The sequence below is a fragment of the Pipistrellus kuhlii genome, unplaced genomic scaffold (assembly GCF_014108245.1).
Source record: "Pipistrellus kuhlii isolate mPipKuh1 unplaced genomic scaffold, mPipKuh1.p scaffold_m20_p_83, whole genome shotgun sequence".
In the NCBI taxonomy this organism is placed as follows: domain Eukaryota; kingdom Metazoa; phylum Chordata; class Mammalia; order Chiroptera; family Vespertilionidae; genus Pipistrellus; species Pipistrellus kuhlii.
Window position 1 is genome coordinate 704,684 of NW_023425588.1, and position 15,745 is coordinate 720,428.

General features: G+C 36.9%; 1 protein-coding gene across 7 annotated transcripts in view; it reads right to left on the bottom strand.

Moving 5' to 3' along the window:
* Window positions 1–15,745, bottom strand: part of LOC118712127 (probable ubiquitin carboxyl-terminal hydrolase FAF-X) — a 186,960-nt gene continuing 171,215 nt past the window's right edge. For all 7 annotated transcript variants that reach the window (XM_045577118.1, XM_045577120.1, XM_036425631.2 and 4 more), the window contains 9 exons: window positions 14,345–14,570; window positions 12,702–12,831; window positions 9,269–9,454; window positions 8,436–8,656; window positions 8,258–8,346; window positions 4,587–4,743; window positions 4,213–4,425; window positions 3,226–3,321; window positions 1–1,470 (listed from right to left, as the gene is read on the bottom strand). In XM_045577118.1, the coding sequence (XP_045433074.1) occupies window positions 1,333–1,470; window positions 3,226–3,321; window positions 4,213–4,425; window positions 4,587–4,743; window positions 8,258–8,346; window positions 8,436–8,656; window positions 9,269–9,454; window positions 12,702–12,831; window positions 14,345–14,570 (1,456 nt within the window). In that variant the 3' untranslated portion in view covers window positions 1–1,332. The remainder of the gene's footprint in view (window positions 1,471–3,225; window positions 3,322–4,212; window positions 4,426–4,586; window positions 4,744–8,257; window positions 8,347–8,435; window positions 8,657–9,268; window positions 9,455–12,701; window positions 12,832–14,344; window positions 14,571–15,745) is intronic.

Sequence of the window (15,745 nt, forward strand, 5' to 3'; positions counted from 1 at the left end):
AAAATTCTTCATAAATCAAATTCTATTTGTGAATTCAGCAAAATAATTTCTATAAAACAAAACAGCAAAATATTTAGGACAGACCTCTATGCAGGGATATTTGGATTTGAGTCAAGTTCCAAAATATTACACACATTCAAAAGTTACCAATTCTTTTTTTAATATAGTATTGACTCATGAATTCCTTAGAATCCTGAAACAAATGTTTTTTTTTTCTAAAATACTACTTCAGAATTATATTAACTAGGGAGAAATTTATATTTTAATTAAACTCTGCAACAGTTAAGTTTTGGAATGAAAAAGGAATTGGGACAATTCTTTCTTTCAAATAAAATTGTGACTAATTAGAAAACCAAGCAGACATGTTAGTGCTATAGTACCATTGTGGGATTCTGATGATGTTCACTTCACCAGACTCCAGTAGAAGCAAAACTTTAGAAACTTCGTTGAATAAACTGTATCAGAAAACAAAATAAGCACACTAAATATGAGCTTCTATTATTATGCTTTATACATTTTGGCATAGCAAAATTTTATATATTTATTTTAAACCTTTAAAATGCCTATTACCAATTACCAATACATTCACATTCCATTAGAAACTGAACTGTCAACCATTAAGTATGAAGATTATATGTATAAACAAAAACTGTTGGTCACATTTCCCCTTGTTTTTTATTTACTCTTGTTATGAGAAATAAGATTTGTATTTTAAAAACTCATATAAGTTGTAAAATAATTTATATATCAATAAAATATTGGGCAATATAGTTATCACTTTTGGGAAACTGGTATCATTCATGTAATTTTGTCTTCATTGGCTACACAAACTTTGTGTGAAGTCATGCAAAATTTTTCCACATTATTCATGTGAGTGATGTGGATACACTCTTTTATGTTATCTTTTTATTTGTTTATTTATATGGTAAAGAGTTGATTGAACTGACTTGAAACAGATAATATTGGTTGCAGAATTTAGCAGACATAAAAAAGCTATTTTTGAATGTCAGTCAACCCATCAAAAAAATTTTGGCATAAGAATTAACAGTTAAACATTAATATATACTATGTATACCTTTGCATTTATATATTATCAAATATATATACACACACACACACACACACATATATATATATAGTGATATATTATCAACCAATAATTATAAAACACTATTCCCCTGCTGGTGGCTTATGTATTGACAGCAAATTTTTGCAAATGAGATAGTGAATAGACTATCCAATGCATGTTGAACAATTTGTCTACTTTAAATACTAGCTACACAGAAAGTAAGGCCTGAGGGCACGATCTTAATGGAACCGGTTATGGACATTTCACTGATCCCTCATTTGAGATGAAGATACATCTTCATTGCCTTCATCACTTTCTTGTGCTTGTTGGTTACTTTTCTGATGATTGTTCAAGTGATGTCCTGCTGGCCCTGTATATGGCTGTCCATGCACATGATTATTCTGAGAATGTAAAAGAGATCTGCATGTCAAACTTTTCATATTAAAATTAAAAATCACAGACTAAAATTTTTCTGAAAGTAAATATATATCTCTTATTTTTAGGGATTTATATTTAAAAAAAACTCATATAGTAGTTCTAAAGTAATTTATATATCAATTCCCATATTGTAAGGAAAGTAAGTACCAAATGATAGTATTTGAACAAAAAAGCAAACAAATCTGTGAGTTTGATTTAACTTCCATCAAGAGTGTTGTAGGAGTGCTTATTTTCAACTTGCTCTTCTAAGATGATTGATTTTCCAAGTGTGTTCCCTACACTAGCAGCAACATTACTTAGGAATTGGTTAGATATGTAAACTCTTGCAACCCACCTCCATGTCTATTGAATTAAATAATGTGGAGAAGGGGAACTTAGCAATCTGTTTTTAACAGATGCCTTTAGGTGATTATGTGGCACATTCAATTTAAGAACCATTACCTTAAAAGATCCAAATTAGTGACATTTTAGGTATTAATTCAAAAAAATCTCAGAAACTTTTCCCTAAAAATTTTGTTTTTGAATAAAAAATTTCATCATCTTTATTTTTCATGTTATTTTTTCAAGTAAACTACCTATTAAAATCAAATTGTTGATTATTTTTTTACGACTAAATATTGCAGTAAAAGCAAGATATGTTTGTTAACATTTAATAATTAGTTTTATGTTACTATGAAATATATTTTTATTAACTACAACTATTAGCCCCTGATTGACAAAGAAAATAACATAGAAGTAAATTAAACATGCTCCAACATAACCCCACCTTAACCACTACTTTCTGATCGTTTGTCTAAGCTATTTAGATAATTACATTATTATGTTACTAGAGGCCTGATGCATGAAACTCATGCATGGGGGTAAAGGTGGGTCCCCTCAAGCATGCCTGCAACCTTTGGGTATGTCCTTGTGGGGATCGAGCCTAAAATGACAGTTGGACATGCCTTTTGCAATCTGGGAAGCTGCATGCACCAGTGACCATACTTTTCATAGAGGTGAAAGGCATCTTGCTGTTGTATGGGTAGCTACATTTTTTCCCCCGATTATAAAAAGTAGCATATAATATGACCTTTCTGAGGCAGTAGTACAATTTTACCCATTATATGGGTGGAAAAATTGAAGCAGAGAGAAGTTAATTGGCTTTGTCACACAGTTATATTGTCAGAATCAGGACTGATCACAAAAAGCTATGTCATCGCTGGATGTCATCACTGCATCATCTTGTTTTGGAATAGCCTTGCCAAGCATTAATTTTTAAATCTAAGAGTCTGTTTCCAATATATAGGCTAGGGTCTCCAGGCCTCGCTGACGATCAGGGCCGATCACCAGCAAGGCAGGTGACCAGTGGGCAGGATCAGGGGGCCCCTGTTGACACCTGACTTAGCTAGAGGCCTAGTAATGCCTGCTGGTTGGCCCTACCCTAACTCCCTCTGTGGCTGGTGGAAAGATGGGGAAGTCCTTGCTGGCACTTGCCTTGGCTGGCTGCCCTCTCAGGGGCAGATGCTCAAAGCTCCTGGTGTGCATCATAGTGACTGGTCATTCTGCCATTCAGTCGATTTGCATATTAGGGTTTTATATATATTTTAACTTACTAGCTATATATTATAACTTACTATCATAATAGTAAGTTAAAGTATATATAAAAAAGAGCTAAATACTTTTTAAGAAACCCCAAATTGGTTTAGATATAAATAAATATGAAACAAACTATTATTTACCTGCTGATAATGAGATCCAGATAAATTAGAATATAATGGGACATCTTCTGGCAGAGATGACTCATGCTCATCAGTGGCATCTTGGTCATCTGGCTCCTAATTTTAAATATATAAAAAGATTAAGAATTTGATTATGATAGCAACTTAATTTTTTTTTTTTTTTTTTTTTTAGGGTTGCAAGGTCTTGTGCTCAGTTAAGGAATATTTTACTTCATCTGATTACTTTAGAATAGAGAGATCATCATGACACTTCTAGGCGTGGCTAACCCCAAAGAGCCTCACCTTGCCAGGAAGGGCAAAGGCGGAAGGCCAGACCCAAACAGCTGTAGTAATCAAGCTTCATTTGATTATTTAAAGGAGTTGCAACTTTAAATTTGATTCTTAATCTCCTTATTTTGAGATAAATTTTGGAAGCATCCACAAAGCTGACCTCTTAATCACTTAACATTTACTGTAGTTAAAATAATTTACATAAGAGAAAAAAACTTGGATTCCACTAGATGTATAATTTTTAGATAATTTCATAGGTATTTGTTTAAAATAACTAGAATTGCCAAAACCGGTTTGGCTCATTGGTAGAGCGTCGGTCTGCGGACTGAAAGGTTCCAGGTTCGATTCCGGTCAAGGGCATGTACCCGAGTTGCGGATACATCCCCAGTAGGGGGTGTGCAAGAGGCAGCTGGTCGATGTTTCTCTCTCATCGACGTTTCTAGCTCTCTATATCTCTCCTTTCCTCTCTATAAAAAATCAATAAAATATTTAAAATAAATAAATAAATAAAATAAAATAACTAGAGTTAACAAGATTCTTTAATTACTTAAGAACAAACCAATCAACAGTAAACATTAAAATCAATAAAACAATAACACAAACATATTTTTACACAATATAAAGACTATAAGTTAAAAAATTATTTTTCCCCCCGCCCCCCATTTCTACCTGCTTGCTACTAATGGTTTTTTTTTTTTTGTTTTTTTTTTTTTTTACCTCTTCTGGACAGAGTTCACAAGCTTTTGCAAATGTCATCCTAGCACTATGTGACCTTTCTAAGAAATAACCATTTGATGTCTCATTGCTCTGTACTGGAGGAGACCAATTATTGTAAGTGTATTGAGGATTGCCAGTATATGGTCTTCTCTCAAGTTCATCTCCAAGCCATTCCACTGCCCAGGTCCACTTTCTTTTAAGATCTCCATTACTCTTAAAAACAAACAAACAAACAAACAAACAATTATGTAAAATAATTTAGAATAATTTACTATATGACTTTAAAATACTGACTCTAAACTTTCAGAATTTATTTTAAAGCAGTCCTTAATTATTATTCAGATTGTATTAAAATTATAAGAAATAATTCTCACCTGTAATATCTGGTTACCAACGGAACAATTGTTAAAGAGAGCTACCATACATTTTATGCATTGGTATGCTCTTTTTTGATAGTGATTCTTAGAACGCTGGATTGTATCAAATAAACCATCTCGATCATCTGGAATTCCTTTAAGTGCATTATGAATTCTAAAAAAAAAACCAACCAGATATAAAATTTTGTAATATCTAGAATTAACAGTGTAGTGATTATTGTCTGCCACTCAATACATGTTTTGAAGCAATCATCTACGTTAACTCTAGAGTTAATTATTCAAAAAGGCAGCATTTATAAATCCATTTAAAAGATGAGAAACAAAGTACATAAGCCAAACAGCTTGTAGATGTCAGAACTAGCATTTGGAGAATTGGCTAAGAGTTTGACCTAAAATTCAGCAATCTTAAAAAATTACTATCGCCGAAACTGGTTTGGCTCAATGGATAGAGCATCAGCCTGCGGACTGAAGGATCCCAGGTTCAATTCCTGTCAAGGGCATGTATATCTGTTGCGGGCACATCCCCAGTGCGGGGTGTGCAGGAGGCAGCTGGTTGATGTTTTTCTCTCATAGTTGTTTCTAGCTCTCTATCCCTCTCCCTTCCTCACTGTAAAAAATCAATAAAATATATTTTAAAAAATTACTATCATTATAAAATGATTTTGCTATATCATAATTTAAATGCACTACTAGCCTAACTGGTTTGGCTCAGTGGATAGAGCATTGGCCTGCAGATTGAGGGGTCCTGGGTTCGATGCCAATCAAGGGCAATGTATTATATGTACCATGGTTTTGGGCACATCCCCAGTAGGGAGTGTGCAGGAGGCAGCTGGTTGATGTTTCTCTCTCATACATGTTTCTAGCTTTCTATCCCTCTCCCTTACTCTCTGTAAAAAATCAATAAAATATATATTAAAAATAAATAAATAAATAATGCATTACTAAATGTGAATTAAGTTTACCAATATTATATCATTTTAAAAGAAACAACTGCTTTCATGACTGCTTTGAGAATAATATACTTTGAGTTATCATTTTTAAAGATTGCATTTGTAGAGTGCTAAGGTTCTAATGACTATGATAGTCCTCTAATTTGGCAGTACGAAATTAACTTGAATACTAATCACTGGAAAATACACTTGGTAGGTCATTTTCACTGACAAGAGTATAATTTGACTGAATTTGCTATTCCTATCTAATAAAAGACTAATATGCAAATTAACCATCACTCCACTACACCCACAAGCCTCAACCACCAGCCAATCAGGAGCAAGTATGCAAATTAACCCCAATCAAGATGGTTGTGGCCACAGAGCCAGCAGGAGGCTTGATTGGAAGAAGTCAAGATTTCTGCACACCCTGGTCACTCCAGGTCTCCGTTCAATGCTACAAAGTTTTAATTATAGAAGATAAACAAATCCCAACAAAAATGGCTGTGGCCACTAAGCAAGCAGGAGGCTTGGCTCCACTTTTGCTACAGATTCAATTATAGAAGATAAATAAATCCTAGATACCAGGTCATCTGCTTGGGTTGCCGGGGGAAGAGTGGCTGGCCTGCAAACCACCAGAGGCCACTTGCCCAATCTGCCCTACACCTCAAGGGAACCCCTACCCTGATCTGGGACACCCTTCAGGGCAAACCAGCCTGCCCCCACCTGTGCACCAGGCCTCAATTCTATCTAATAAAAGAGCGATATGCAGATTGATTGTCACTCCAGCATACAAGATGGTTGCCCCTATGTGGTCAAGATATTGCCCCCACGTGGACACAAGATGGTCAACACAAGATAGCCAGCAAGGGAAGGCAGTTGCGAGGGACCAGGATTGCAAGAGAGGGCAGTTGTATATGATCAAGCCAGCAGGTGAGGACAGTTGGGAGGGACTAGGCCTGCAAGGGAGGGCAGTTGGGGGAGATCAAGCCTGCAGGGGAAGGCAATTGGGGTGACTAGGCCAGCAGAGGAGGGAAGTTGGGGGTGAAAAGGCCTGCAGGGAAGAGCAGGTGAGGGGGATCAAGAGGAGAGCAAGGGAGGACCGTTAGGGGCAATCAGGCTGGCAGTGGAGCAGTTAGGCATCAATCAGGCTGGCAGGGGATTGGTTAGGGGTGATCAGGCTGGCAGGCTGAAGTGGTTTGGGGAAATAATGAAGGCAGTCAGGCAAGCAATTGGGAGCCAGCAGTCCTGGATTTTGAGAGGGATGTCTGACTGCCATTTAGGCCAGAATGAGTGGTCCCAGATTGAGAGGGTACAGACTGGGCTGAGGGACACCCCCTCCCCGTGCATGAATTTCATGCACCAGCCTCTAGTCCTATACAATAAAAGCTTTAAAGCAAATTGATTGAACGGTGGAATGACTGGTGAAACATCCAATTCTATGACATGCACTGACCACAATCAATGCAGGAGCAGTCCCCAGCCTGTAGGCCCCAGGCCAGCCAATGTATTATCAGCAAGATTCTCCTCCCCATCCACCCTACAAGTCACCCCACAGTGGTTGAAGAAGGCAAAGAATCTGATGACGACGAAGAAGATGAAGAAGCAGAAGCAAAAGAAGCAGAAGAACCAGAAGAAGCAGAAGCAGAAGCAGAAGCAGAAGCAGCAGCAGCAACAGAAGCAAAAGCAGAAGCAGCAGCAGCAGAAGCAGCAGCAGCAGGAGGAGAAGGAGGAGGAGGAGGAGGAGAAGGAGGAGAGGCAGAAGAAGCAAAAGAAGCAGAAGAAGCAGAAGAAGAAAAAAGAAGAAGCTGAAGAAGAAGAAGCTGAAGCAGAAGGAGAAGCAGCAGCAGAAGAAGAAGCAGAAGCAGCAGAAGGAGGAGGAGAAGGAAAAGCAGAAGCAGCAGCAGCAGAAAAAGAAGAAGAAGCAGAAGAAGAAGAAGCTGAAGAAGAAGAAGCTGAAGCAGAAGCAGAAGGAGAAGCAGAAGCAGAAGAAGGAGGAGAAGGAAAAGCAGAAGAAGCAGCAGCAGCAGAAAAAGAAGAAGAAGAAGAAGAAGCAGAAGAAGCAGAAGCAGCAGAAAAAGCAGAAGCAGAAGCAGAAGCAGCAGCAGAAGCAGAAAAAGCAGAAGTAGATGCACCCAACCCTGAGTATTACAAAGATCCATATATAACTTTTGTATCCCCTAAAACTGAAATGGTGTTGTATCCAACTAAACTGTTGTAGTAAGTTTACTGGTAATATAAAGTTACCAAACACATTTTATCTTTGTACATTTTGTATGTATTGTATAATGTTATATATGTATTGTATTAAAATAAAGGCAGAGAGAAGAAAATGAAAAAGAAGTAAATTTTCAGTAATGTAGATGTGAAAAATAAAAAATCCTTGTATAAGTGGACCCAAGCAGTTCAAACCATGTTGTTCAAGGGTTTATATAATCTCAAACTGGCATTCATAAAACCTAAATACTTATCAAAAGCTTATGCTAGTTATCTTAATAAAAAAAAACATAGTGAAAAATATTAAGTGGGAAAAAATGAAGCAGTAAGTATGAAACTAGAGCTTCAAGAGAAAAAAAATAAGAATAAAGATAAAATTGCAAGAGAAGGTGTAACTTTTCTTTCACCTTGGTCATTATTTTTTTAACGATATTTAACAGAGCTTCAAGAAGTAAAAAATATATTTGGCTGTATCGGCTATTGGCAATTTTATTTATTTATGATAACATAATGTGTAGCTACCTGTGAGTTTGCCAAGAATCCTCAATCAATAAAATCTGCAAAAGTAGATCCAAGTATGGACGTAGTTCATAGGTGTACGAATATGCAACCTAAAATTAGGTAAAACATGATTAAATTAATTACATAAAGGAATAATGAATCAAATTACAGATAATATAAATATCTATTTTCTGCTAACCTGCCAGAGTAGTTCACTGAGGACAGTAGATGAGAACTGAGGATTCTCCCAGCAACAAAAACGAAGCAACTTGATGGTCTCCTCTGAGTTACTGCAGTCTTCAATAATTTTCTTCACATAACTTGTTCTCACAAATAAAATATCAGCCACATTCTGCTGAATTGGCATTATAGGCTGTGATAAATTAGGGTCACCAAATGGATTGGGAAGAGGAGGATTACCTAAAAGAGATTTGTCATCAATGAAAAGCAAGTAGATTTCTCATAAATATATTACTGAATTTTTACTCCAAAAGATATCATAACGTCTCCTAATCATAAAAATGTTCATTAAAATGATCAGATTCAGACACATCAAATTGATAAGATGCATAACTAAAAATGCTGACAATGAAGACCAAAAAAGCCCCATCAAAACCATATATTTAAAAATTCTTAAATCAACCATATTATAAATAAAAGATTTATCATAATAGAGAGAAATAAGCTTTAAAATATGTCCTTTTAACTAAATGTGATGAAAATATAATACCAAAGCATGAACCTTCAAACTTATAATTTTACAAATCTTCAGAACTTTAAGTACTCTTAATTAAAGAACAGCATTGTTTTTAAACTACTAGCGGCCATGGTAACTCGACTGAGCATCATATATGTGCCAAATCAAAGTTGATTCCCAGATGGGGCATATGCCTAGTGAGGGTTGTGCAGAGGCAGCCACTCCATGATTCTTTCTAATCATTGATGTTTCTGTCTGTTACTTCATCACCTTCCTCTCTGTAATCAATTCTAAAAAGAAAAAAGAGGGGGGAAAAAAAAAAACTTCAACTTTACCATTGATTGAAGATTGCATTCTTGATGAGACATTGCAACAGCGAATAAGTTGAGACACCACTGAATATAACTTCCCTAACTCAGCATACTGATATTTGATTGGAGGACCTGGTCCTTCATCTAAAGACACAAGCATAAAGGTAGCAGGTACACTCAATTTCAGAAGCTGTGTCTTTTCCGCAATACCTATTTAAAAAAAAAAAAGGAAAAAGAAAAATGTATAAGGAAAATAAAGAAAACAATTGTTGCATAACAAAAAAATAAAATTATCTAATATAACTTCCTATAATATTTATGAAGCTCATTCCCTTTGTTTATACTGTAGAAACGCAAGTAGAATGCAGATATAATAGAAAATCCATTAATTTAATGAATTCTGTGATTTTGGAATTCCAATTGCATTAAGCCCTAAGCAAAATGTACACTGTGTAAGACATCTTAAAAAAACTATTGAAGCCTAGATAGCAACTCTCATCTAAATAAATTAAGATAAAGATAAAAACTAAAATTCAGGAGAAATCAAAAGTCTTTTGTAAATGGCCAGTCTCTTCCTTCTCTAGTAAAACCTTTAAAACAAACAAACAAAAAAACACCACCACCAAATCCTACACTTATTATTTCCACTTTTCTGATTTTGCTAGTCTTCATGAGCCTTTAATTATCTGTATTTTTTTGTTTGAAACTAAAAATAGAGTTCTTAAAATTATGTACTTCTTCATTATTAAGACTCTGAATTTCTTCTCTCCTTATTACCGCAATAGAGGCTTGATACACAAAATTTGTGCAAGAATAAGGCCTTCCTTCCTCTGGCTGCTAGCACAGGCTTCCCTTTGGCACCTGGGACCTGGGCTTCCCTCACAGCCCTGACTTTATCCAGAATGTTGTCCAGAAGGACATCGTTTAATTAGCATATCATACTTTTATTATTATAGGCTAGAGGCCTGGTGCATGAAATTCATCACGGGGGTGTGTATCCCTCAGCTTAGCCTGCACCTTCTCCAATCTGAGACATCCCTCTCATAATCCAGGACTGCTGGCTCCCAACTGCTCACCTGCCTGCCTTCCTGATTGCCCCCTAACCACTTCTGCCCGCCAGCCTGATCACCCCCTAACCACTCACCTGCCAGCCTAATTGATGCCTCACTACTGCCCTGCCAGCCCGATTGCTCCAAACTGCCCTCCCCTGCAGGCTTGATCACCCCCAACTGCCCTCCCTTGCAAACCTGGTCCCTTACAACTGCCCTCCCCTGTTGGCCATCTTGTAGCAGCCATCTTGTATGTTGGAGTGATGGTCAATTTGCGTATTACTCTTTTATTATATAGAATATTTATTTCTGGTTAATGGAGGCTAGCTGTCAGGGAAAGGACTGTCGGAGGCTGGCTGGCTGGAAAGGAACCATGGGAGGGCTCCAAGTCGTGTATGATCCATCTTACACAGTCCCAATCAGCCAGACCCCAGCAGCAAGTTAACCTATCTGTCAGAAGGTCTGCTCCCTGTAGATCAGTGCACATCATAGCAACTGGTTGACCAGTTGACTGAAAGGTTGGACACTTAGAATATTAGACTTTTATAAATATAGATAATGTTATAGACCAAGGGTGAGTGATATATGAATAAGAACTATTTAAAATAAAAACTGCACGCCAAAACCAGTTTGGTTCAGTGGATAGAGCATTGGTCTGCGGACTGAAGGATTCCAGGTTCCTTTATGGTCAAGGGCATGTACATTGGTTGCAGGCACATCCCTGGTAGGGGGTGTGCAGGAGGTGGCTGGTTGATGTTTCTCTCTCATTGACATTTCTAGTTCTCTATACCTCTCCCTTCCTCTCTGTGGAAAATCAATAAAATATTTTATAAACAAACAAATAAACAAACAAACTGCAGTCCCGACTTAGTTGGTTGGAAGTCTCCTGCCATATACCAGTAAGAGGATGATTCAATTCTCAGTCAGGACACATAATATGGTTGTATGTTTGATCTGTGTTAGGTGTATCCAGGAGACAACTAATCCAGTTTTTGTCTATCACATCAATATTTCTCTCTCTTCAATCCATAAAACAGTCTCAGCTAAGGATTAAAAATAAATAAATAAACAAACAATAAAATGAAAATGAAAATGAAAATGACAAAACAGAATTTTGGTAGAGGAAGAGAGAGGGACAGAAAGTCAGAAACATTGATCAGAAAGAAACATTGATCAGAAAGAAACATCGATCAGCCACCTCTTGCACACCCCCCACTGGGGATGTGCTCGCCACCAAGGCACATGCCCTTGACTGGAATCGAACCCGGGACCCTTGAGTTCGCAGGCCGATGCTCCATCCACTGAGCCAAACCAGTTTCAGCCCATCTGATATTCTTAAGAAAATATAGATTTCTTTTCTTAGTCCTTAGAATTCTAATTCAGACTAGGGCATATAACCTGAAAATCAGGTTTTTAAAATGATAATTAAGAGGTAAAAAAACAAGTTAGACAGTTTCTGACCTTATGTAACTATATTATCAAATATATGTTTTATCTTAAAGTAGCAGGTTAAAATTACCATTAAAAAGTTATACATAAAGACCTTGCCTGTGAGATACAGTGTTTAGAGCATCAGCCCTCACACTGAATGGTTGTAGGTTTGATTCCCAGTTAAGGAAACATATCTCAGTTGTGGGTGTGCTCCCTACCCCCAGTTAGGGTACATGCCAGAGGCTCTCTCACATCGAAGTGTCTCTTACATCAATGATTCTCTCTTTGTTTTCCTCTGTTTCTTCCCTCTTTCCTTCCCTCCCACTCCTTCCCCTCTTTCTGAAAAAGCAATGGGAAAAATATCCTCAGGTGAGGATTAATAGCAACAAAAAAACAAAACAAAATGTTATACAGAAAACCTGTAATAGCATTTAAAAAAAAGTGATCAAACCTTTTTTAAAAAAGAATAGTTGATTGATTTTTAGAAAAAGAGGGAGAGAAAGAAACATTAATGATGAGGAGAGGGAATTATTGATCAACTGCCTCCTGCACACCGCCTATCAGGGATTGAGCACCCTACCTGAGAATGTGCCTAGGAATCAAACCAGCAACTTCTATGTACACTGCAACTAAGCCTCACTGGCCAGGACTGAAATGGCTTTGGATAATATGAATATGGAATACTGCTTCTATTGGAAATGATAAAAAGTCATCACTGCATTAAAATGCTTTCATGACAGAGAGGTGTAGATCAATGGGTGAGCCATGACCCAGGAACCAATAAATCATGGTCTGATTCCCAGTCAAGGATCTCAAGTAGAGGACATGCAGGAGGCAGTGAAAGAGATGATTCTCCTTATTGTTGTTCCTCTTTCTCCTGCCTTTTCTCTCTTTAAAGTCAATAAAAACACATTAAAAAATAAAATGCTTTCATCATTTAATACGTAAATATGAAACAATACACTAAAAACTCTTACCTAAATTTGCGTACATTACAAAGAGATTGAAATATTGTTGTAGATGACGGCCATACTCTGACACTTCTCTTCTCAGGAGATTTAAAACTGCTCTTAATAAGTGATCACTCAAGTTTAAGTTATCACATGCCTGTAAAGGATAAGACATTTTATCAGCAATGAGATACCAAGTAGTATACTTGCATAAAAATATATTCATATGGCTGCCTTAGTCACAAATATGAGAAAGGGAATTATTAAATATAATTATGTTTGAAGAGAGGGAATAAAGAACTGGGATAGATTTTATTACAAACACTTTATACTTTAATTTAAAAAAAGATTTTTATTGATTTTTAGATAGGAAGGGAAAGGGAGATAAAAACACCAGTGAGAGAAAAACATCACTCCTTGGCTGCCCCTTGCGTGTCCCTACTGGAGATGAAGCCCATAACCTGGGCATGTCCCCTGACCAGGAATAAAACCAAGGACCTCTTGGTCCATGGGATGATGCTCAATCCACTGAGCAACACTAACCAGACTATATTTTATTTTTTAAAATATATTTTTATTGATTTTTTTATAGAAAGGAAGTTAGAGGATGAGGACAATGTTGGGATACCATAATCAATAAAATGAGGAGGAAGAGGAGGAAGAGGAAGAGTAGGAGAAGGAGAAAGAGGAGGAGGAGGAGGAGGAGGAGGAAGATAGAGTTAGAAACATCGATGAGAGAGAGACATCGACCAACTGCCTTCTGCACACCCCCTACTGGGGATGTGCCAGCAACCAAGGTACATGCCCTTGACTGGAATGAAACCTGGGACCTTTCAGTACTCAGACAGATGCTCTATCCACTGAGCAAAACTGGTTTTGGCCAGACTATATTTTAATTGTTAAAAAAAATCCCAAATAGCTGAAGCCAGTAGGGGATGTGCAGGAGGCAGCTGATCGATGTTTCTCTCTCATTGATGTTTCTAACTCTCTATCCCTCTCTCTTCCTCTCTGTAAAAAATCAATAAAATATATATTTTTTAAAAATCCTAAACAAATGACGTGCATATTATTTTTACTACAAAAAGGTTAACTAACAAAGAATTTAAATTTATCCATTAAAAAGTCAATCTTGTTCCATGCCTTCATGCTTCAGATCTTATTTGTTGGTCAATTCACTTTGTTCATTAGATACCACAAATAAGTGACTGACATACCTTGATGTGGGGTGGGGAGATGAGAAGAGATAAACCAAAGAACTTATATACTTATATGCATGGACACAGGCAATAGAGTAGTGGAGATCTAGAGAAATGAGTTGGGGCTGGGAAGAATCAGGGGGGATGGGAGGAGGAGGAGGAGAGGAGAGAAAGAAGGGAAAATGGAGATATCTGTAATACTATCAATAAAAATAAATATATTTTAAAAAGTCAAACTTAACTGAACATAGAATCGGAAGACTTATACATAACTACAAGTAACAGAAAAAGCAGAAGAAATTTCCCTATGTTTTTTAAATTACCCAATAATCATTACTCATTACTATGAAATAATTTTTAGTGAACTCAATAATGTATATATATCAAGCCGATATCTGTGACTATTGACATGACCTTGCAGAAATTAGGATTTACTTGTAAGCACCTCATTATTACAAAAATACTTTCAATTACCTGACTAGCAGGTCCTGGAGAAGAAAAAGACGAAGGATAAGGCCCATCTTGCAAAGAGAAGTGTGCAATAAATACAATAAGTTTTGCAAAAGCACCCCTTACTTCTGCACTAGGGCACTCCAGAAGATATTCAGAGAAGCGATTTGAAACATTAAAAAGGACGTTATGAGCAAACCAAAATCGTACATTCTTGCTGTGACGAAGGAGAATACACAAAACATCATACCTAAAATAAATAAATAAATAAATAAATAAACAAACAAACAAACAAATAAAATAATATTAAAAAAAAGAAATCTTTACTTATGAGCTTTCATTCTGAAGCTTATGAGCTTTCATTACCATAGTGAACCAAAGAGTTTAAAATTAAATAGATATATATTTTACTGATTTTTTTTTATAGAGAGGAAGGGCGAGTACTAGAGAGGGACACCAATGAGAGAGAAACATTGATCAGCTGCCTCCTGCACACCCTCGACTGGGAACCAAGGTACATGCATGACCCTGACCTGAACTGAACCTGGAACCCTTCAGTCCATAGGCCAACACTCTATCCAGAGCCAAACTGGTTATGGCTAAATATATTTTTATTGATTTCAGAGAGGAAGGAAGAGGGAGAGAGAGATAGAAACATCCATGATGAGAAAGAACATCATTGATTGGCTTCCTCCTGCAAGTCCCCCATTGGTGATTGAGCCAACACCCTGGGCCATGTGTCCTTGACCAGAATTGAACCTGGGACCTTTCAGTTTGCAGGCCTATGCTCTATCCACTGGCAAGCGCCTAATGAGTTTTCATTAAGCAAAAAAAGAGGAAAGATCTTCTGTATTGAAATACAACTATCCATCTGTGACTTGCTGTAGTTAACCTTAGTCACAAAATGCATTAAATGAGAACTTGTGTAGGTGAATACAAATCTATTATCAAACTCTTCTTCATCCAGGTTATCTCCTTAACATCTTCCAATTTGAAAGGTGCTAAAAATAAAGCCTTAGACAATTTAGCTCAGTAGATAGAGCATCATTCTTTGAACTGAAAGGTCCCAGGTTCAGTTCCCATCAAGGCACATGTCCAGGTTAAGGGCTTGATCCCTAGTACAGGATATGCAGGAGGCAGCCAATCAATGATTCTCTCCAATTATTGATGTTGAATCTCATTTTTTCTCTACCTTCCTCTCTGAAATCAGTAAAAATATATTTAAAAAAATAGTTGTTAGAATAAGGTATTATATGTCCTCCATCCTATCTAATAAAGAATGAATATGCTAATTGACCCCCTCAGCTATTGCTGAGGTGCCCACAGCCGATAAGGAGGAAATACGCTAATTGACGGCCCCACTCTCAAAGATGGTGATGTCCAGTTCCCTCAACCCTGCAGGGGCAGCAGGTACAGGGCCACTCT